At 41.2% G+C, this 23,961-nt stretch overlaps 1 protein-coding gene across 1 annotated transcript in view; it reads right to left on the bottom strand.

Annotated features, from left to right (window-relative positions):
- The window catches only part of LOC122797331 (pyruvate dehydrogenase E1 component subunit alpha, mitochondrial-like), a 35,801-nt gene extending 15,620 nt beyond the window's left edge, over positions 1–20,181 (bottom strand). Inside the window, exon 1 of the mRNA XM_044066145.1 lies at positions 20,080–20,181. Within this exon, the coding sequence (XP_043922080.1) occupies positions 20,080–20,166 (87 nt within the window). The 5' untranslated portion in view covers positions 20,167–20,181. The remainder of the gene's footprint in view (positions 1–20,079) is intronic.
- Between the last annotated feature and the right edge of the window lie 3,780 nt (positions 20,182–23,961).

Genomic DNA, 23,961 nt, shown 5'->3' with positions numbered 1-23,961 from the left:
CATGTCATCCATGAATGGTTAATGCCAGTGTGGGAGACATTCTCCATTGAGCCTGCAGTGTTTTTGCTCAAGTGCTTCTCATGACCATACATGTTCTATTTGTTAGGCATTTGTTCCAAAAAACATTTTCAGTAGTGTTCCCCGCCCTTTCCTTGTATGTTGAGAACAAGCATCTTAGGCTACTAAAGGTATTAGGGAAGCAATCTCCTGCCCCAAGGATCAGCAGTTAGGGAAGGTGAAAGGTACAAATGGAATCTTCCACTGTCCAGCCTCTGCCAGGTGTTTCAGAGGTTGTTACAAACCTGGAGGCTCACCTGGCTGTGAGGTCAGACTTCTCAGCTACGACCATGGAGGCTGGTTGAGGATCCAGCTGGCAGAACATTTTGAAGAGGCTTTGCAAGCATCAGTCTTTAACACAGAGGGAACCACAGTTGATTTTTGAAGGGCCTAGGGGAGTCCCACAATACCTAGCTGACAAAGTTCGTGCTACAGTTCAACTATTGTCCTGGATCTGAGCCGTCCAAGGACATTCCCTTAAAAGGAAAACAAGTTTCTTCTGCTTCTAGGGAGTGGCAAGCTTTTACTCATGGGTTATTTTTAGAATTAATATCCTTAAAGCCTCCTCATGGGGTTTTAGTTCTTGCTCCTCTACTCTTAAAAAGGCCTAGAGACCAGGATTCTGAGGAAGTTGGGCTCTGCTGACAAATCCTCACCTTATTATATTAAAGCTCATTGCTGTTGTGGCGGTATGGCAGTAGCGTTGTTCTCACAGCAAGAGGTTCTCCTGTTAATTCTCAGCTTGGCAGTGCCTTCTGTATTGAGTCTGCATGTCCTCCTCGTGGTTGGGTAGCATTCAAAAGAAATGTGTAAAATGGGCATGCCTTTGAAGGTTGGGCATCGAGGTGGCACCTCAAGAGTTTCTTAAAAATCTCCTGCCAATCATTAGCAGACTGACGTTCTGCTCTGGTGACCCCTTACCAGCCAAACAAACATTCTATTAAAGCTTATTCTTTGAACTACGGGTCAGAGGAGGAATCTTTAGCCTTTATAAGTTTTTGAACAAGTTTCCTTGGGGACTAGGATGGATTTTTGTAGGATTGTATTTGGGTCTCCAATATCCATAAGTTGTTGCAACTGGACTCAAACCTGCAGCTATTCCCGTCTTTGCTGCATTACTGTAGGTCTTAAATGCCTCTCAGACACCCAATGTCTCCGCCTCTCAGACACCCAATGTCTCCGCCTCTCAGACACCCAATGTCTCCGCCTCTCAGACACCCAATGTCTCCGCCTCTCAGACACCCAATGTCTCCGCCTCTCAGACACCCAATGTCTCCGCCTCTCAGACACCCAATGTCTCCGCCTCTCAGACACCCAATGTCTCCGCCTCTCAGACACCCAATGTCTCCGCCTCTCAGACACCCAATGTCTCCGCCTCTCAGACACCCAATGTCTCCGCCTCTCAGACACCCAATGTCTCCGCCTCTCAGACACCCAATGTCTCCGCCTCTCAGACACCCAATGTCTCCGCGGGTTTGTTTTATACACAAAAAAAACTACTGCTGACCCTTCAGTAGTGTCCATGGCTTCCAATAAGCAGCCTCAGTTGCTTCCTTTGTCCAGGTTACTTCCTTCTGACAAGGCCAGAACTATGGACAGGCTGGGCAAACAGGTTTGCACTTCTGAGAATTAGTGTCCCTAAAAGGGAAGGCAGCAGACCCATATGTCCTATGTACAATTGGCTCTCAGGCCAGTCAACTGATTTTCCAGACCAAGGGTAAACTTCTCCTCACTAGGGACTTACCTCTCAAGTTGTCATTGTTACATGTAGTTATGATGCAGTAGATGCCTCTTTTAGGGCTGCTATTTTTGGTTCAGTGATTAGGAGGTTCTCTGCTTAGGCTTAGAGAAGTTGATGGATGCTCCTTGGGATTCTAAACTGTCTGGGGAAGCTACTGCTGTTAAAGTCCCTTCAGGATAAGGGCAAGGCCTTACAGAAACTTAAGATGCAAGTCTCATGTGCATAAATTTCAGAGAAGCTACCCTGTTAAGTCTGCTTTGTTCATAGGCAATCCCATCCTAAAAAAAAGTGGTAAATGGACTAATATGGCTACAACATTTTCAGCAACTCCAAATCCTTCCTTTCTTGACAAGCCAGCTGCTGTGTGACCATTCGTCCCTCTTGTGGCTTTGCTTCAAAATCACTTGGTTTTGCCATTTGTCAAGGGTACTTCATGGCGAGACCTATTCTAGATCTCTCTCATCTTAACACTGTTCTAAAAAAGTAGCTTCCTTTTGGATGCTGTCCCTTCAGATTATGTTTCATCTCTTGCTCCCTCATGTCTACACAAAGTCTCTGGATCTCAAGGATGCTTCTCCACATTCTGATGTCTTTGCATATGTTGAACCCAGGGATCCCTTTTCATCCCCCTCCTCTCCACAGATGCAGATATGGGATGGTATGACCTTTGGCTCCCTACAGGTACAGGGGTGTGGTCAACTTGTCAGGAGCACATCAATATCTGAGAGTTCTTCTACTGGCTCTTCAGGCCTTTGTCTGCTCCAGGACCTCTATGTATTCAGAGAGCACTACAGGGATGTGGGTACATCAAATAGGGAGGAAGATATTTGCCAGTTGGCACTTCTGTATGGCATCTTGCTGTCAAGGGACTTTTCAGGCAGTTTATATCTCTTCTGGATCAGAACATTGTGGCAGACACTGAGCAGGTCCTTAACTTAGGCCCATAAATGGATTCCCAGGGATGGGAACCTGGATATTCACCAGTGGGGTATACCCAAGTGGATTTTTGCCTCCCCTCTGAAGAAACCTTCCTCTGTTTTGTGCCAGAGTCCCAGGTCCTCTGGGATGTAAGGTGGACACCATTCTCCTGGAAGGGGATGCTTGTGCATTCTCTCCTCTTTCCAAAAGTCCTGTTCAAAATTCAGAACACTCCTAAAATCTTGCCTTAAACACAAAACTGCCCCTGGCTACATGCAGAAGAGGGAACCAATCACCACAAGTTACCTCACAGGCTAGATCTAATCACAAGACAAGGGATCTCTCATCCCCATCTGTTCATGCTTCAACTGACATGAAGAGTGACTAGGCTAAATAGCCTACTGCTTCAGCTTCCTTGTAATATTTGGTCCATTAATCTGCCTACTTTCTCCCCCTCTGCTAACTGTGGGTGAGAGGGTGCTGTATACTTTGGACATAGCATTGGTCATTCCAAAACACCTGATCAGATTTTGAGTCATTCATCCTAGATCTCTGGGGCTTGCTGTAACCAAGCAGACCATTTCTTCCCAGATTTCCAAGGCTATTTCCTTTGTTACACTTTTCATGGCAAGAGCGCTTTCAATTAAGGAACATTCTGCTACAGCTGTGGCTTCTGGAGCTTTTCAAAGGCTTGGACACCAATTCTATCCTTACAAGTTACCTGGATTTCTGTGCATACCTCTACAAAGCACTATAAATTGGATGCACTCTCCAGAGCTAGGGCTAGTTCAGATCTTGTTTTAAGGGGATTCTGCCTCCTTATTTAGTTTTCTTGAGCTTTGGCACTCTCCTATATAGTCAATACTGCAGCAGCGAATGCAAGGACATAGTACAATTGTCAATGTTGCTGTAAAGGCAGGAGGTAATTATATTCACTGCTGCAGTATTCCCTCCCATCCCCTTCACTGCTGTAGTATTCTCTCCCATCCCTGTAGTTCTTGGATGTACACATTACCTCTGCTCCTTTAACTGCTGTTCCTCCTGGGGGGAATAAAGCTGTTTTTGGTAAGTGTGAACATCAACCTTTATGCCCCATGTTACACAGGGTGTGTATGGTGACATTTGGCATACCCTTTAAATTCAAAAGGCTTAAGACTAGCCTGACATCAGGCTTCTGCAGCAGGGAATCCCTATAGTCAATACTGCAGCAGTGACAGTACATCTGTTATGGCAAGTTTTATATAAAAATTTCTTCCAGCAACAGGGCAGACTGGGATTACCCAATCTGAAGGGGAATTTCAGAACTACAGTTAAGGCTCCTACACATAGGACAAGCAGAAAACTAACCCATAGTGGAAAGGAATGATGAAACGGGAAAGTCAAACAAAGATGGATTTTGGACACAGGCCTTCAAGGAGAATAATCAGATTCTCTAAAGTTGCAGAACATCCTAAGAAAGGAGATTCTGATGGGGAGAAATGCAATTACAAATAGACAATGAGGTTAGAATTTATTGGATAAAGCTGACAAAGGAACCAAGACGTTGGGAGCAAATTACTAGAGAAACAGGAAAATGCCAAGAATTTGGACTGCAAGTTAGAGATTGCATATACACAATCCTTGATAGGGAAGCCAAAGAAACAGGGGGTCCTAAACAAAAGGCCAGCACTAGTACAGTTTAGTAGAATCTAGAACAGAAGCTGCCAATAAAGGAATTGGAGCATATAAAATATTGCATAAGAATCAGAGGTTAGAAAGGATTAGGAAGAAACTGGATAAGCAATTCACAGAAACAGTGGGGAGAAGTAGGCATGTCTCCCAAATATGCAACACCTTGAAGATTTAGGATTTTTGCTTGAAAATATTTAGATTTACCCTACAAGTAGAGTCCTGAGAATTTCCTCAGGTAGACAGCAAGTGTGGAGACATGGGGAAGAGGTAATTGGAAACATTTTCTAGAGTGAGGGGAGTTGGTAGACTAAGGATTCCCTGCGGGATGCACCATCAGAGATGCTGGGCAGGCAGATTGGGGTGAAACAGTTGAGTTATGATACAGAATCAGAACTGCCTAGACATGGGAAAGCCTTGCTTGTTTAATTATGTTGGCTGCTAACAAAGCAATCCTTGGAAAATGGAAATTAAAACCTAAAGCCAACTATACTAGTTAATATAACATAACTGGAATGGAGATCTTTAGAAAAGGGTAGGAGCAAGCAACGTGGACAAAAATGGGAATAATGAGTAGACAGGGCAGGAATAATGTTTAAAAGAATGTGGGAGTTATGTAATGCTTGCCTGATTTGGTAGATATGTTCACAACTTCATTTTGCCTAGGTCATGAGTGATGGCCACACACACTAAAGAACTATGTCATGTTGTTTTGGTTGTATTATGTTTATATAGCAATACATGAAGTTTGTGAGAACTTACATTCTGAAGTTAGTCCTTACCAAATCCCTTCTCTAGTATACCTTTTAAAAGGGAAGTCTTCCATTTTTGTAAACTGCTGCTCTGGTAAGCAGACTGCAGTAAGGCCTTTGTACTTTGACAATTCAGATCCCAGTACATTCCAGCTCAATTCATATAAAAAAATCACAATTTGTTCCATCTTAAAAAATTCAGGTTGAGTCTCCAGCATGCCATCTAGACAGGGAGCGAGTCTTTTTGGCATAGACTACAGAATTCTAAACCTGTACACTGCACACCTCATACAGTTTCCTCATTTTCCAGCCTCCTAATCAAGCACTTAACCCTGCCAACCCTCCAACCCCCCCCCCCCAAAGAGCTGGTCTTTCAAGACTTCCACTATATCAATCCTTGACACACTGCTTCATCCCACTCCATTACTTTTGAAATGCGCACCCTATATACCCCCATTTGGCCCAGATATTGACTCATTTGACAGTTTCAGCAGCCCTCCTTGCTGGCATCTGTTAAGTTACTCCTGCAAAGAGTACTTTAATTGCCATATAGAAAAAAAAAAAGTGTGAAATGGAAAGACTTGGCTGGTGTCAATCTTGGCTCTAAATGGTCACTGTTTTGAAGCGACACCCTGACCCCATGTGCAAAAAATGGAAGAGGGATTGTGGCTGGATTAAAGACATTCTTGTGTTTGTTTACAAAACAGTCATTGCATGCATGTACTATACTCTTCCCAAATTTTAAGACAGCTAGCCACATCCCATGCCTTGCTGCACTTTAATGTGGGCATGTAGTTTACTGCTATAATCATTCTCCAAAAGAATTTGCAAAGAAACAGCATCCTTTTCTGGCTTTAGCAAGTACAATAGTAACGTCTAGGCAGCCAATACAATTCCCTAAAACAAACAGTTAGGGCCCACACTTTCACATTTCCTCTTACAGGAAAAATGGTATTCCTTTAAAAAGGAATAAGATTTTAAATGTTATACCTCTACAATATTAGTCTTTACCTATTCATTTGCTTTAAGTGTGTAAAATCCAATACCACTAGAAATCTGTAGTACAATGGGCTAACCCTTTGCTAGTCAACTGTCAAGTCTTTGCACTACAAACATTTACATAGTCACTAGATATTCCTTCTGGAAATTGTAAAGTCTAGGCTCTACTCCCTTTATTTTACATTTGTTGACTGCATTAGTCAGTCTGAGCTAAAGTAACCCTTTTTCAGCAGAGTGCTGGGGAGAAAAGCTCCAATACTTTAAAATACAGTAGAGTTAACAAAAGCATTACATAAAGATGAGAAAAAAATTTATAGTCTGATAACTGGTAGACTAATGTTTTATTTATCCACAATGGTTTGTGGAAGTGAACCACCCTAACAGCCTTTGTTTACATTCCCATTTCTAGCCAAATGGCATCTCCAGTAACTTGCAGCTTTGCTGTAAAAGTTAAAGGGCATTTGCATTCCATCAGTATTGACAAAATTCAACATTTGCCCTGTAAACCAGGGGCAGTCCAAGCTTTACTAGTCAGTTTAAGCCAGGTCACATTACATTCTCAAATCTTGGTTCAACAGCACTACAAGTCCATGACAATGTAAAACCAAAGTCCAAGTCTCCAAACAGTGGAAGTGGAATGACCCCCACAGATTTATGCTTGCAGTACAATGTTACCTACTGCAAGTGTTCCCACTTGCAGATTGCCACACACCACTAATCCCTCCAAGGTAAACAGCTTCCATGCTTTTTTCCAATTATTTTTTGAAAGTGGATAAGGCTTCACTGGCAAGGCTTCTCTATGGGCTCTGCTACAAACTCCAGCTTGCTGGTAACTTTCCTCCAAAGCCTATTCTGCATTCACAAGATTCCTGGAGCATCAGAAAATTTTATGAAGGCGGTTAGATATATAGGAAGTCAGCAAGTCACCCACCCTAAAAAAGACTTTCAGAATAACCTTTTCTGCTGGGGCACAGTGAAAAGATTCCACTGTAGAAGTCTCTGCACGCCCTCATTTAACATTCCCCTTCTGTCAGTTTCAGGAGCAATACTTCTGGTACAAAAGCAGACATGCTATAGGTCTGTCTGCCCTCAGTTACACTACAAAAATTAGTTTCTTTCTTCCCAGCCAGCACTCTTCCAACTCTCTGGCTACATTCAGGCAGTACAGTTACTGCTTTGTATTCTACCCAAAATTTTAAGGCTGCTCATACTGCAACCTATTCTTGATCCTGCTGCAATCTTGAAGGTCAATGTGCAATGGCAATGTTGTCACACTGAGTTACCATTTTGGATCAAATAGGACATTTCCCCATTACCCCTTACTAGAAAGAGGCCTATAGCTTCATATTCCCTGCCCACAGTTAAAAATGCCCAAACCAGTGGAGGTATCAAGTCTTCAGGCTACTCTTGAAGCACTTCCATTTTTAACCCATAAAAGGCTTTACCTATTACAACAGCTGTTAGTAAAGCTATGATGAACACTGGCAGAGAAAGGACTGGAAATGCCTTCTGTAGCCAGAAAGCATTCCAGTCTCTTCTCCATAGGGGATCATACCTACAGACTTTCCCCAGGAAGCAGGAGTATATTAAAATATGCAACTATCACAAGACAATGGCAACAAAATGGTTTGACATCATGTAGTCTCTTGACAGGATCTCAAACAGCTTCATCTCATTTTGACTAAAAGGCACATGGACTTCATTTTTGTTATTCTCGTCACCGTTGCCGCCTTTTTGCTAAAAAGCATATGGCACTCATTTTCAACAGTATGCTTCCAAGATATTACTTGGAGAAGGACTTAGATCCATCCCTACAACAGAAACATGCACTTCAACAAAATGCTTTTTTTGCCATGCACTAAATGTTTACACCAAACCAACACCAAGTCATGTTTATGGACAGTTTTAATTTGAGGCCTTGTTGCCAACCATTAGCAATCTGTGCAAGACCAAAGGACTATGTTAATTTGTAGCAGGAACCCATTTATAACCTCCCCTACAACCACAGCCAGTCAATAGCTGAAGCCTGCTAACTTTACAGCCAAAAAGCCAAGTCATTTAATGTATTAAGAGCAAATTAGAGGTGTGTAGTTCTTTTGACTGTTTTGTCAGTTTTCACCTTGAAAGTACACGCCTATTTTAAAAAGTGGTGCCATTATATTTCTGGAATGTGCATAGTGTTATGGTACTTTTGGGGCATCATAATTAAAATTATCAGTTAAATTCCAGCAGGTCTGTCTCACTTGTGATTTTAGATTAAAAGGGTTAGATCTGCATTTTGGTGTCAGAGTAACTGAATCTCCCAGTTTGGGAATCAGAGGAAAGCTTTAAGTCTGTGACCCATAACTGCACCCAGATTGGTGCAAATGGGCATCCTGAGACTAAACGCAATTGTGTTCACCTAAAGTGAGCATGGTTACTGCAAAAAAGGTTGCCAGAAGCCACATTCTATCGACCACCCTCTGACATGCCAAGACTCCAAAAAGCCACCTACACAAAATTCTGATACAATACAGCTAGGACAGTGGGATTCCTCATCACCCAAAGAAACTACCATGACACATACACAGCTTCAAAGAATCTCAGCTCAAGAGCCTGTAGGGCAAGCTTCCATAAAAGCAAGTCAAGCTAAGGGGCATTATTAGTCAGCTGTCTCAGAGGCCAAGATCCACCAGTTCAGTGTTTGATATAGGTGTAAAATGACCAGAGATGCACCTCTGCACTACATGTGGAACTTTGGGACCACATGCAACAGGCTGGTAAAAGCCTAGCACTGGAGCAGCATTCTACCTTCGGCCAAGGACACAGCTGCACTAAAAGATAAACAATTTCCTTATTTTGGTAAAGGGGGTACAATATATCACAGGAGGATATGGTTGACTGTCAACATGGATGACTTACACCCATCTTTCAGTTTTCAAATATTGGTTAAACTACTCTAGCCCACTACTAGTGCTTTTTAAGCAATGCCAGCTTATAATATTCCAACATTGCAAACCTACACAGGAGAGCTTGAAGACTTCAGTTTTGTTGAGGCTCCTGCACCCACTGAAAGCACTCAATTTTGAAAATGGAGGTGTGTGTAGACAGTAAAGTCAGACAGTGCAAGGCTATAACCTTCCACACCTGAGTTACTGTGCACAGAAAGGGACAAAGTCCATCTTAAAGTCACACCAAGACTGGTAACAATACGACTAGTTTGATCCTCTCCAAATAAGCAGTGTCCCATACCATATTAATGGTAGCTAAAAATCCTCCTTCATACAGATACTGCATGTCTAAACCTACTGAAGTCACTCACCAATAGATAAACACTATAGTCCTAGAAAGGATATTCTGCCAATAGAGATGACCAATTAGAGATACAAAAACAGGCAAGAAAGGGCTGGAATTTGTTGGAGAAATCTGGCAAAACAAAGGTATTGGAAGCAAATAATTCAAAGGAAAGGCAACAGAATGGGAAGAGGACAAGAATTTGAACTGCAAGCTAAAAATTGCCTTCCCTATCAAGGACCAATATTAAGAGTATAGACAAGAAATAGGATACTAAGCAAAAGACAAGAACTGGTATTGTTTTTAGTAGGAGAAGTTTAAGAAATTAGAGCATACAAAATATTGAACAAGAAAGATGGTTGGGAAGGAAACAAGCAATTTACAAAGAAACATTGCAGGGGATATACCTCTCTCCCAAATAGACAAAGTCCAGATTTAGAATCTTTGCTTGAAGTGTTTACATAAGTATTTTTAAACACCAAGTAGACTCAGGACATTCAGGTAGTTTGCATATGTTGTAGGTGGGGTGGAGGAAGAGCTAACTGGAACATCTTAAGCGTAATGAGTTGGCAGACTAAAATTCCTTGCAGACTACTCTTGAAGACTGGTATATCTAAAGAACCCCCCTCTCAACCCCTAAATGGCCCATCTCAATACCGGAAGATTGCCAAATTCCAGTAATAACAGCCACAGGTCTTGGCAGGTCAGAGGGTGGTGGTGGATAGAATGTGGCTTCTGGCAACTTTTTTTTTTGCAGTAACCGTGCACACTTTCCAAAGCTAAGAATACAACATCCATGGGACCAGATGACATCCCAGGCTGTGTACTACAATATGAACTGGCACCTCACCTAAGTTTAGCCTCACCTCAGGTTTCATGCCCACTGAGTGGTGCAGAGCTACAGTTATCCCCACTCTACAAGGAGAGGATCCACCTTGGATGCCAGAAGCTACCATCCCAGTCTGATGAGCCTTATCTGCAAGGCCATGGAACTTATAAACAAAGACATTGGCAAACTTCAAGCACTGGACCCCACCCAGTTTGGGTCATGAAGGGCTGATCTTGTCTCCTGAACCTGACTGACTTCTTCGAATCAGTCTCCAGAGCCATGGACAAGGGTAGGCTGTGGGGACCACCTTATCTAGACCTTGCCAAGGCCTTTGACACCACCCCCACTCTGGAATCATAGATAAACTTAAGCTGGGCATCAATCCCTATGTCACCCAATGGGTTGCAAACTGGCTTATTGATAGAACCCATAAAAAGTAGCAGACTCCAAATCCAACTCCAGACAAGTGAAGTACCTCAGGGTTCAGTCCTGGGACCACTCTTGTTTGGTATCTACTTCTCTGAAGTACAGGCCAATACTAAGGGACTCTGGCTTATCCCCTTTGGGAAAAACATGTACCTGTGAATTACCATATAGGTGGCAGTACACTAAACACCAAAAGTGTGATGAGACTTGGGGACACAGGTGGACAGTGGTCTCACCTTCAATAACCACATTGCCAAAAAGTAAAACCTTCTATGTGGCACACCTCATCACCAAGGGCTTTTCATCCAGGGAAAAAAAAAAAAAAAAAAAAAGGAGGTAATTGTCCCACTGTACTTATCCCTCAAACCCATTATAGAATACAACGCCCCATTTGGTATGTTCCTCAAGACATCTGCAACAACTGGAAAGGCTGCAGAAATACCTCACTAAAAGAATCACAGGCCTAAATCAGATGCCCTATGCTGACCACCTTAAAAACTCCAGCTATACTCTGTGGCATATCTACTCAAGAGGCGAACTCTGTGGCATATCATCTACTCAGAGGCAATCTCTGCTCAACATACAAGGCTATGTCAGACCCAGAGCTGTTGGACATGCTACACTTAAAGTACCAATCCCTCAGAGCCACATGCTCCAGGGATCTAAGTCTTGTCATCACAATAAACAAAACATGCTGGAGTGATAGGTTCCTGACCCAGAGACTCCCCAGACTCTGGAATAGATTTCCCATACATGTCAAGCAGAGTGCCTCTTTGGCCCTCTTCAAAAGGAACCTTGACGATTGGATGGGAGAAAGGAAATTAAACCAGGGATCACATCAGTCACCCTGATGGACAGGAGTCCAGGAAGTAAATAGTGTGGGAAGAAATAGCCAGGTAATTGTTATGGCTAGGCTTGTATAGGCCCTAGGGCAGATAGCCTAGTACCAAACTAGGCAATGATTTGAGCTCCGATATAGAATCAGAGTTGCCTAAATGTAGTAAGGTCTTGATCAATTATGGTGGATGCCAAAAAAGCAACTACTAAGAAATGGAAATCAGTCTAAACCAACTATTCTAGAAGTAGCGAATCCAGAAAGATAAAACTGGAGTGGGATCTTTAGAAAAGGGGAGAAGCAGTGTAGAGAAGTTGGAAATTGTGGGAATACATGCAACCAAGGAATGAGGTTTAAAAAGGCAGGATCTTGAATGAGCTAGACAATTTGACTGGACAGTTTGCACATAATTTGGATAATTTAGAATTGCTTATGTCACGATCAATAATTTAATAAAAATGTTAATTAAAACTAGTCCTGAAGCACTTTTACTACTATACTATACTATCGACTGAGAAATAGTAATTTCCCAAAATGCAGGCTCAGATTCCTGCATTTTGTCAGCATAGATGCTCTGGTCCAGACATCCACCAGGGTGGGAAAACGCCCTTGACATGATCACGAGTAATATTGTGCAGCTTTACACTCTAGTGGGAATAATGTCTGCAACTGCCACCATTTAACCCTCAAATGGTGGAGGATTAGTCTTAAACCTCCTGAGTGAAGACATTCAAAGCCCCCAAACCACATGAACTCCCATTGCACATGGGAAAGTGTGCACAAAAACCCCTATACCTTCATATAAGCTGCACGAAGTAGTGGTACCCACCCAGAAAAAGCATAGTATTAACTGAAAGCCATCATGGTGGAATGCAAATATCAGCAAGCTACATAAAGTCATTGCCAAATCCAGAAAGGGCAGTGACTGAAGTCCATCGAAGCCAAGTGAGGCAAAATAGCCACAAAGTTCAACTATGTCTGCAAGAAACTTCAAAATACCCAGTGTACCAACCTTTAAATGGAACCATAGGATATAGTGAATCTACTGGTTATTAGAGCTTCAACCTCACCCCTCCACTCAGTTACCTGGTCCACAACGCACTTAAAGTCAAAAATACTGCTTCTCTGGGCCTAGACAATACCTACAGGATGCCTCCTAAAACCACCTATCCAGCTAGTCTGGAAACTGGTTTCATGCCAAGTAAATTGGAGGACTGCAACCATTCTTTTGCAAGAGAGCAAGCCATCTGACAGACTCTGGCTTTGCACAAGTTAACCACAGTGAAGGACAGTGACATAACCCATCCTAACCTGGCCAAGCATGGATACTATGCCCATTCAGGAACTGGGGACTTGAGAAATGGCACATCTTCCAAATGTAGAGGTATTGTCCCCTTATATTCAGTTCTCAGACTGAGGGCAATTCACCTTCAGTGTGTTCCCTACCAAGCATCTGAACAAATACTTAGAAGTTCCTGAGGCAGAAACACACTCAAGTGTCAAAGCGTTATGCCTAGACTGTCTAGATGCGATCTAGCCCTGACCTACAAGTAATCAGGTTCTTTACAGGTGTGAAAAGTGCATTAGACACATCCAGATCAGAAGACAGACCAACTCTAGTTGCAACAAACAGAACATGGGAGGACAGGTATGCATCCAGACTACTACTTGCCAAGGAACAGGGGTCCCATCCATAGGGTTTGTCCCAAACCATATTCAAATGCAACTGCCTTCCACACCTACCAGGTCTGTCCCCCTTCCTTTAATTTTGCATCCTGTTCCCACCCCCTTGCTTGTCACAAGGTTCACCATTAAGCCAATAAATGAATAGATAAGTAGTTTTGTCACCATCATACAGTAATCTTTGTTTCTAGTGGGCAGAGCATGAAGTCTGCCCATGGGCATTGGTGCTCTACCCTCCTTCCAACCATGCAAACACAGATAACAATTTACAAAGTTTGCAGCTAGATTTTACATGCATCAAGCTAGCCCAGCTTATACCACTCCCTTCAGAGGGAGTTTCTACAGTGAAAGTCTTTTTAGCCTACTGCTACCTGGCATAAGTCTTACTATGAAACTTAAATTTCCAAATGATAATCTGAACTCCATAGCCTGCCATTGCTTTAGTCAAATCACAAACTTGTATGACAACTGAAACCAGGAGAGGAAATGCCATACGAGGGACTCCCCAGTTTATATCTGGCTTCTTTCTGACAAATTTGGTCACTACCAACATCTTGACACTTAAATCACTTAAGACTAGCTCCCAAACCCCGAAGTCCCCAGTTCATGCATTTGTGCACAACTATTACTAGTACAGATGCTATGTCCTCCCCTAGTGCAAAGCTCTATCCCAGTTACCATTCGGGTCAACTTCACTCAAGTCCTGTAGGCCTAGGAATATCCTCCTACGCAAGCAACATTTTCATCTTTAGTATTACAGCTCACTCCAGACCATCTGAAAAATTTTAGCTGCAATCAGGCTCAATTTTAAATTTTTTAACAAGCATTTATTTAAGGCTACCAAGTGACGAAGGTGGCACAACCTTGTTAGAGGAAGTCTTTACCATTCTTTCGCAACCACATTCATAAGGGTATGATCAATGCTCATGTAGTACCACCATTCAGGGTTAAATAGGAGGTAGGCTTCCAAAGGATCTGCTTCTCATCCTACCTTTTACTCCCCATCACCAAGTCCACCTCTAGTGTATTTTAAGTCAGTTTTATCCTTTGCGCAGGCAGAAATTCACCATTGTGTAGATAGGCAAGCTAGCTTCCATTTAAGCCTTTTAGCTAGTCAATATATTTTGATGTGAAACTGCCAGGACCATACCCTCATGTTAAGGAAGTTACTCCCCTGATCCAAGAGACAGACTCTTGCCATACTTATATGTACCTGCAGAACCTTCTCATCTAGGGCTTGAAAACCTTACATCATTTCAGCACATACAATACTCAATCTGCAGCAGAAAAAGCAAAGGATAGATCAATCAAGATGGTGACCAATTTCAAGACAGTGGGGTTTGAAACAAAAGTCTTCCCTTTACAGATTTTGCAACCTCTTCCTGAACCATAATGAAGATGGTAAGAATCCATCTACTTAAGTCTATACTGAACAGGATTGTAATTGCTCACTTCAGCTAACATGCTTCCAGTCTCAGACTATTTCAGAAGCCACCTGGTGTAGGAATAGAACCTAAAGCCTTCAGCTGTGGGTTCTGTTCCCCACAGATAAGATGAGACTTCCGACACTGCAGCATAAGGGGGTGGCAGACTTCTGATGGCATCTGTTGGATGAAATGTTAGGAGGTACCATTTGCTTGAGCTGGTGGATATAAAGAATACAGTCCTGAAAGATCAAATTTCATATGGCTGAGACCATATGATCAAACTTTCAGAATCCTGACATTGTGAACAGATCTGCATACAGTGCAGAATGGGAGATTCCCCTTTTCCTCACTGTAGTGCAATTGCAGAGTTGGAATATACACATGCATCTCTATCATATATACATGTGCCTTCTGTGAAAGACTGGGTGCCGGGCTGACAACTTGACACCGTAAAAGTCCACTGCCAATTATGAGTGGACAGGTGATCCATACACATTATATTTAACCCTGCAGGCCAGGCAGAGCATCTATTCATCAAATTCCACTACAGTTTAGTCTCACTTTGTGTTTAGGGTTGAAGTTATCCTGAGAAATCTAGCTATGCAGTAAGCAAATATGGCTTCTGGTGCAGCAAAGTGCTAAATAATCCATTCTTTCATGCAGTTTCAGCTTTGCTACACCAAAGTACAATGAAACAAAACAGCCATTAATATTTTAGTAAATATACATGTTGAAACCAAGGCATATCCATTTTCCTCAAGTGGAATGAAGTAGCAGAACACAACTGGCTTTAGACAAACCCTGCAATTTCTGGGGCCCCCACCACAGCAAGAGCTCCTTAAAGTACTTTGTCAAGTAGCAGGCTTCAGTTTTGTTAATGAATCACCAATATAGTGTCCTTTATTTGGCTAAGCCTACACCCTACTGGTGAGCATCCTCTCCACTAGAACTATTACAGCTTTAGGCATCTGCTATATATACGGCTGCAGAAGTCTCCCTAATCCTAGACTGTAGTGGGCTCACAAAAGCAGCTTGCTGGCTTGGGGAAAAATAAGTTACACACCACCAAAAACAGGGTAGTCAGTGAGTGAACAAATGCTAGAGTTAATCAGCCCAGAGTGACCAATCTCCGTACTTGGCTTGAATGCACACAGCTGATGCTCCCAGTCTTAATGGATGGTTCTTTCAGTTTCACAAGTACTGGCAATATATCAGATACTACAACTCAGCTTCTTTACTCAAGAATTGAAGGCAAAGCCAGAAATGGCTCAAAAATCAACAGGTTTTAAATGTTACTCCAATTCACTACAGGATAACATTTTGCATTAACATGCATTTTGGGGGAAAAAAAATACAAAACTATGGTGTCTTTACTGGCACAGTAATAAAGTCATTTTTCCAGCAAATCAAGCCACTTGCAAGGGACAGAAAAAACTGGATCAGTGACAAGTATGCACTACCCCTATGACATGAAAAGGGGCATGTTTGACTGTTCAGCAGTTACCAGTTGTGGCAGTACTAGTGTTGCACAATGTACTAATACTGCTATGGCTTGTGCATTGCAGGGCAATGGCAACAATCTGGCTACAATTCATTTCACTTCATCTGCAGTACCATGTGAGTGGCGAGGTGGTTGCAGTGTATTTAAGAGTAACATTGGCCATCACAAACCAAGAGCTCAGACATGATGGGTGGATATCTTTGGGGTTTATCAAGATTACGTGTATGAAGGCCACTGCACATTACCACAGTGGTGCAATGAGTACCTCTTCTGAAGTCTGCATGCCTTCCTTAACTATGCACCCATATGCTCTGGTCAACTTTCAACATGCAAGTAAAATTAATTCACTCCAGTTTCCTCTAAAGGAGTTTGCTCTGTTTATGAAAAAATGATAGCACACAAAATGCCAGGCATACAACTACAGTTTTCCACATACACAGCAGTTAAGTAATATCTTTCAAACAAAGCATAAAACCCACAGACCCTTCATACACCAAGTTTTAAGGATCTTGTGACCCCCACACCTCAGACTGTATACTGGATTTCTACACGGAAATAGTGAGGGCCTTTGCCCTCAGACCTATTCTGAGACCAGCCCATCTCAGGTGTGTTGAGAAGGTTGCTGTAGCTTGGAGGGGAGACTGGCATGGTGTGGTCATTAATTTAACAAATATAAGTCTTAAAAGCATGCACATGTAATTATATCTTGTTTAGGGACAGTGCACCATCTAGGAGCAACTGACTGGAACACTTTCCCCTCACAATCACATCAGGCATGTGCACAGTTAGTTGCTGTGGCCATAAGAAATTTTGCTTTCATCCCAATCAAACACCAGAGGACTGCATAGGCAGTGACGGTCTTACAGAGTTGGGAGGCAGGTCTATTCGCGCTATTAAACCTTGGGCACATCTTAAAAACTGAAATTCTTACTCCATTTCTATTCATGCCACCAGTGGATTAAAAGGTTAGAAAAAAACATCTATAACCCTATAGCCCAACTGGTTTGGGTTTTAAACTTTAATTTCTTGTATCCCTTCAACACAGCTTACCTGGACAAGACAGTAATCAGTTTTAATACTGCATTTTCTTTCCTTAAATCAGTTTTTCTTCTAGCCATCAATGGCGGACTTTTGATGGATAAAAGAACATAAAATGTAATCTAGCATACAGAAAGACATGGCTTCTTAAAGCTGAAGAGAAGAGCAAGATGTGATGAAGACAGTAATGTGCATGGTATGGGGAGCTGGGAAGGGGGAAGACAGGAGCACTTTAAGTGAGGTGAAACAGTCGGCAGTGCCTAGGGCACCCTTTCATCCATGTCCAGGCCAGTACAGCATTATAATTTATCATTGCAACTAAATGCCACTGTCTCAAAGTTGCACTGAGAGGAGCTAAAATAGTGTGGTACACAGGCCTGTTTTAATGCAAGGGCATTGTAGTTATTCAGTCTAGAACCTTGCAGTATGAATTACATGGCTGCTTAGTAGAAACGCTAGTGAGAATTATGCTTGAAGTGTCCAGGGACCCATAACTTCACATTTTCTGGGGCCCCAAAATACTAACACCAGCCTTGCAGGATGAACACTTAATTGTATTTCAGTAGCTATAAAAGCCATTTGAAACAGTCATAATGACTGCACATTACATGTTTCATAACCACTTAACACCACTGTGTAGTACACAGAAAATTATTCACCTACAAGTGTTACCAAATTAAAATTTCTCTTGTATCTTATGCAAAGAGAATCTATCACAAAGTACTATGCCAATCCATCCACAAGAATCTGCTCTCCAAAGGGAGAGTTCAATTCATGGTAGTTAGATTAGAGTAGGACTAGGTTCTTTAACAGTCTCTTCTACAGCCAAATGGAGCTCAGTCTCCAAATAACCTTCTTAGTGAGATATACAAGCTTGCCAAAGGGCATACTATCAGCTTTCATGCAAACACTCATCTAATGAGACGCATTTGGGTACTAAATGTCCTAATTTCCCCCCAGCCTTAGTGTGGTTCTGCTAAGACTTTATGCAGAAGCCATACATCTCCACAGCCACAGACTGCTCAGCAAATGCAGAGAATTAACCATTACCTTTGGGGATACATTATATTAGAAATATGTTTTTAGTGTTTTAGAACATGACATGCTAGTCAGTTCTGTGGCCAAGAGAAGGGGGACAACATTCAAGTCTCAAATTAAACAGCAGAAATAGTTACAGCTGCCCTGCTGTGACGACTTAACTCCAGCCAGCTAATGCTTCTGGGAAAGAGATGGTCTCCTAAACAATACACATACATAAAATGATTTATATTTAGGGTCGCTTGCACACCAATAAGAAACAAGTCAGGTGCTGCACTGAATGCAACATACATTAACGATTCAACTTAAAGAAAACTCTGCACAGCAGTAATAGTGAACGCATAAGGAGTGTCCATTTCATTATCCCAGTTTATAGGTACAATTGTACAAAACTGTTGTGCAACAGTTACATTATAGCAGTGCCAAATGCTTTGTCAATTAACAGATTCCCTCCTTGACAGGGTGGGAAGTCTGATCAATGAAAAGGAAAACTGGCAGATACTAGGCACCACGTCAACCCACCTTTTTGGTAACTTCCTTGGACACCTCCCTCTTTTCACAGATAATGGATGAGAAGAAAACAACTCTCACCAATTATGTTGAGAGATCATTATTTTTAAGCTCACAGAATCTGTCTTTCTGGAGTGGTCATATCAGTCATCTTACCTACCTAGAGTTTCTGTTATTGCAAAGCTCAAACAAAAGAAAAAGCAGCAATGTCATCTTTAGCAAAGACTCCTCTGCACAAACAGGACAGCTACTAGTTCCATTATCTGAAATATCGATATCAGAATTCACCTAATCTTGATGTTACCACCTGTCCCACTGAGAGACACTCCCTCTTTGGGCAGTTGTGTCCTGACAAAAATATAAAAATGGCAAATGTCCTGAGATTGTAGGTCATAATTATGTGCTATATTTTATAAAACAGTTGCATAAAACAATTATTCTGTATCTAAAATACCTAAATGTTATTAAAACAGAAAAAGCTTTTATTTAGGCAAAAAAGTTCTATCCTTTGTACCGACAGTGGGTATGTGTCGGCCTGTAAAAGCTGATGTTTGCCGCGAAAATGTCCCACTTTGGCCATTTGAAAAGGTGGCAACCCTACCCAATCTGAATCATCATAACCCCAAAATGATATCCTGTAAAGTAATTAGGAAGACCTGGGGCTATCACACTACCTATAATTCATACACAAGGCTAGTGTAATTTTACTCCCTGATCGTACCTCTCAACTATTAGCATTCAGGCTTCCATTTTAAGAAAAGATGTAGGTATGGAAATAAAATTTCAGAAAAGGTATTATTATAACGTACAGGGTTCATTACCCTAAAAATTACACGTTTCGATGCGTTCCCAGCGACTTTGATGCGTCTAGACTGACAAGCATGCAGTAATATAAATATAACAATATTTTTCGGCTTCTCCCGGTGAGGGGTCGCCACAGCGGATCACCGGTCCACGCGAATGAAGGAACTATGAACGGTTTAGTTAGCAGACACTTTACACAGTAAAGCACAATACCTAGCCCCCCACCCCCACACACATTATGTACGCTTCAAAAGACGCTAACACTTTTTTCGATATCCCCACCCTGCATACAACTGTAGTTCTTTAAGCCAAAATCAAAATTAAGTCTGTAGCGTTAAGGGACAAAAGCCCCCCCCCCCCCAAAAAAAAAGCGTCAGGGACAATTTTTAAGTATTGAATCAACACCGTTAGAATAACGGAACAAGTTTTGCATTATCATGCCTTTTTTCCCCTAAAGAATAAATACTTCATCTTAAACTTAAATGCCAGCCATCCCTCAACTTACAAAACTGTGAGGGAGATGGGGAGTAAGACAAGAAATGGTGGAGAGCTATGTGCCCCAACTAAGAAACACACTTACGTTGTTGCTTGCCAAGCATCGCAGACTTGAAGACAAATAAACAAACATCCTGAAAATTATCGTGTAAAAACCTAAACCTTTTTTCATGCTCCCCACCTAATTCCTTAAATACTGTTGATGATGGGCCAAACAAAAACAAGCCCAGGTAAAGTATATTGGATGAGTCAAAACTGCATCGTTTCGGGATCACGATTTGTGTTGTGTGGGTTAACAGCGTTAGAACAGAATGATAATTAATTTGCCTTCTTGATTAAATACCACTTTTTAAACCGAGTTTTATGAGATAATAGTGCGTTATACTGTATATATCCGGTTGTTTTCAGTGATATTTCTTTTACTGGAAAATGTTTTACAAGTTTTTTTAAACAAAGACATATTGACGATCCGTCTTTTTTTCAGAAAAAAAAAGTTTGCACAAATATTTATGCCATGTCTGTCAAATGTACCTCATTCTGAGGAGGTTTGACAGACATAAATTAAGATTTTATTATTAGTAAGGAGTGTCCAGGGTATATACTACTGAATAATATAGAGTCGGAATAATTATCATATTTCTCAGCCTCTTGGAGCAAAAAATCTGGACAAAGCCTAAAATGACGGGTGCACAAATTGGGACAGATTTTAAATATTGTCCTTACAAACTTAGAAAGTTGATGGAATAATATAGCTATAACCCACGCCTGGGTGTGAGTAATGCTGGATTTACCCACGGTTGGTGTGGTTTGGTCACATGACATTATTTAAGAAAAAAAATAATTACTTTTCTTAAATAATGGCATTGTATAATGTATGCCTACGCAGTACATCAGAGCTGTGGGCAAAAGCAACAGAGAAAGCAAGATCTCTGTTGCTTTTTGCAAACTGTTTCGCTATGTTAAATGAGTTTAATATAGCGAGACAGTTTTGAAAAAAGCAACGGAGAAAGCAAGATCTCCGTTGCTTTTTACAAACTGTCTCGCTATGTTAAACTCATCAAACAAAGCCAACCGTGGGTAAATCCAGCATTACCCACACCCAGAAGTGGGTTATTGCTATTATACAATGACATTATTTAAGAAAAAAAATTACTTTTCTTAAATAATGGCATTGTATAATGCCTCCTTGCTGCCCTTCCGCAGCTGTCTGGTATTCTGCGACAGTTCTGATGTACTGCGCATGCGTATGCCTACGCAGTACATCAGAGCTGTGGGCAAAAGCAATGGAGAAAGCAAGATCTCCGTTGCTTTTTACAAACTGTTTTGCTGACAGTTTTGAAAAAAGCAACGGAGAAAGCAAGATCTCCGTTGCTTTTTACAAACTGTTTTGCTATGTTAAATGGGTTTAACATAGTGAGACAGTGTTAAACCCATTTAACATAGCGAGACAGTTTTGAAAAAAACAACGGAGAAAGCAAGATCTCCGTTGCTTTTTACAAACTGTTTCGTTGTGTTAAAGGAGTTTGACATAGCGAGACAGCTTTAAAAAAAGCAACGGAGAATCTCTGTTGCTTTTTTTAAAGCTGTCTCGCTATGTTAAACTCGTTTAACATAGCGAGACAGTATGAAGCAACGGAGATCTTGCTTTCTCCTTTGCTTAAAAAAAGTTATAGTAATGGAAAAAGTCCGGGCGACCGGACCTTTTTCCATTACTATAACTAATTTACAACGTGCACGCTGACCAATCAGCGTGCACGTTTTTGAATATTAATGGGGGGTCGTTGTATAATAGGTTTTACATTAGCATGAATTTTCCGAAGGATGTGGACTCAAACTCAAATGTCTGTCATTATTTAATGACATCAGTCCTCAGCTATTTGAAAGAAAGGGACTAATTTTAGGGGAACGCACCAGAAATATGAGGCAAAAATCTGGACTTTCTGTGAAAATCTGTACGGTTGAGAAGTAAATAGCTTTGCTACTATATAGAAACAGTCGCTAAACCATGCTGTGAACGTTCTAGATGAAGTATTTAGTAAGTCATAACTCTCAACTGTCCATGTTTTCGCAGAATGTCCGATTTTTGCACCATATTTTTCGTCTGTTCTTCATAAAGCTGGCGGTTGTCTGAAAAATTAGTGAGGATTCAAGCCACTAATAATGGCATACATTTAAGTTTCATTCTTCTTATCCTTTAGAAAATGCAAGAAAACCCAAAACATTTTATTCTAACAACTCTCTAAGTTTACAAGATCACTATCTAAAAATTGTCTGTATTTTTGTGCCTTTGCCCCCCCATTATTTTGGCTTTGTCCAGACTTCTTATGCTAAGAGGTTGAGAAGTATGAGAAAGTATTCCACATTTTGTCCATTTGTTGCTCCACATTAAGATAGCCTGAGAGGTGGTGGTCTAAATTTTGGAGATAGAAGGTTGAAAGCTATGACTGGCATTCTAAAAAGTCAGTTGGATAATTCTAAGTTGTTAAAAGGTGACCCTGATTTTGGAGACTTTGTACCTGATTTTATCCAGTCTCTTACTCTTAAGTGAATGGTGGAGACTAAGCAGTCTGATATTTACCATAAGACACGTATAGATCAAGTGCAGTATATGTTTTGCAGGCATTTAGACTGAATCAAAGTAGTTATTACTCGTATCTCTAGCTCTGATGAAATCATGTAGGAAAGAGTTTCCTAAAAGGGATAGAATCTGAAATGCACCTTTGTGGAAAGGCAAAGGAGCTGAGTCATTAAGGTGGGTGACCATCTTGTAAGCTATCATATTAGTATTAGGGGAGATTATTATTTATGTTCTAACACCCTCTTTGCAGACTTACAGTGCACCACAGCAGAGCATCTTGCTTACATGACAAGAGAGGGGTCAGAGTCAGGAAAGTGTTTATCCATCTTCTGATCCATCCTATTAGTGTTAGGGGAGAGATGTTTTCTTTTTGTCCTAAGTCCTTTGCCAACATGCAGTGCATCACAGCACAGCCTCTTGCATGTACTCCTAAGGATGCCTTGTTACTGTAGTTTGCCATCTACTGCAGCTGCTGACTTCCCTTTCTGCCTGGACCTAACCACTGGTCTCTTTCAGTGAATGTTCCCACAGTGGGGGATAGCTCAGTTCTTCCTTCACAAGAAGAGAAAGCAGGCCATCATCTGCCTGATCCTTTCTCACCCCATCTGTTCATCTGACGGCCGGGCTACTACTTGAACCCAGGTTGCCAGAACTGCAGATGGATGCCTTGCCTTATAGAAGAGGGCAGTGCATTTTTTTTACTTTTAATGTAAAAATTCAGATTCCATCTGACATTTATTGCTGTTCACTTGAAGAGCTGAAAGGGTGTGGATCTGGCTGTAAGAAGCCAAATGGTACAAATGCGGGCGCTGTACTGGGGAAGAGCACCTGGTAGTAGATGAGACAAATACCATTCTGCTAGCGGGTTATTGTATTCTGTAATTCTACAGTAGCCAGTATGATATGTGAAAATGTTACAATGCTGTCTTGAAGTATATAATTGCATCTATAATGACAATTTTCTTCCCAGGCTTCCTCTGAAAAAAGGTTTTATCCCAGTTGGACTTAAATAAAACAATAAAATATTGTTAAATTCATTTTTTATTGTCTTGACAATACTATTTAATTTTCCTTTTACAAATACACAGACTTAATATTAAATTTTATTTCATCATTTTCTTAAATAATTTCTTCATCAGTGAGATTATATCTTCTTTTCTCCTGTAAAATTAGGGGACAACCAGTTCTAGCACTTTATCTGTTGACCAGCAGATTTCACAGGATCCCTAACTTATGGCTGTCTTTTGCATTGTCTACTTTGATCTCTAAGTTGCTTTCTAATTTAGAAAAGTACCCATTAAAAATATTGTAGTATTTATTTTCCCTTTCCATTTTCCTAACATATTATTTCTGTTTTATAAATTGTTCATCTTTTTTGTTTTTTCTATA

Source organism: Protopterus annectens, chromosome 3.part0 (genome assembly GCF_019279795.1).
Source record: "Protopterus annectens isolate FY-2018-M chromosome 3.part0, PAN1.0, whole genome shotgun sequence".
In the NCBI taxonomy this organism is placed as follows: Eukaryota; Metazoa; Chordata; order Ceratodontiformes; family Protopteridae; genus Protopterus; species Protopterus annectens.
Note: the sequence above shows the minus strand (reverse complement) of the source record. Positions and strands in the feature narration are given on the sequence as shown.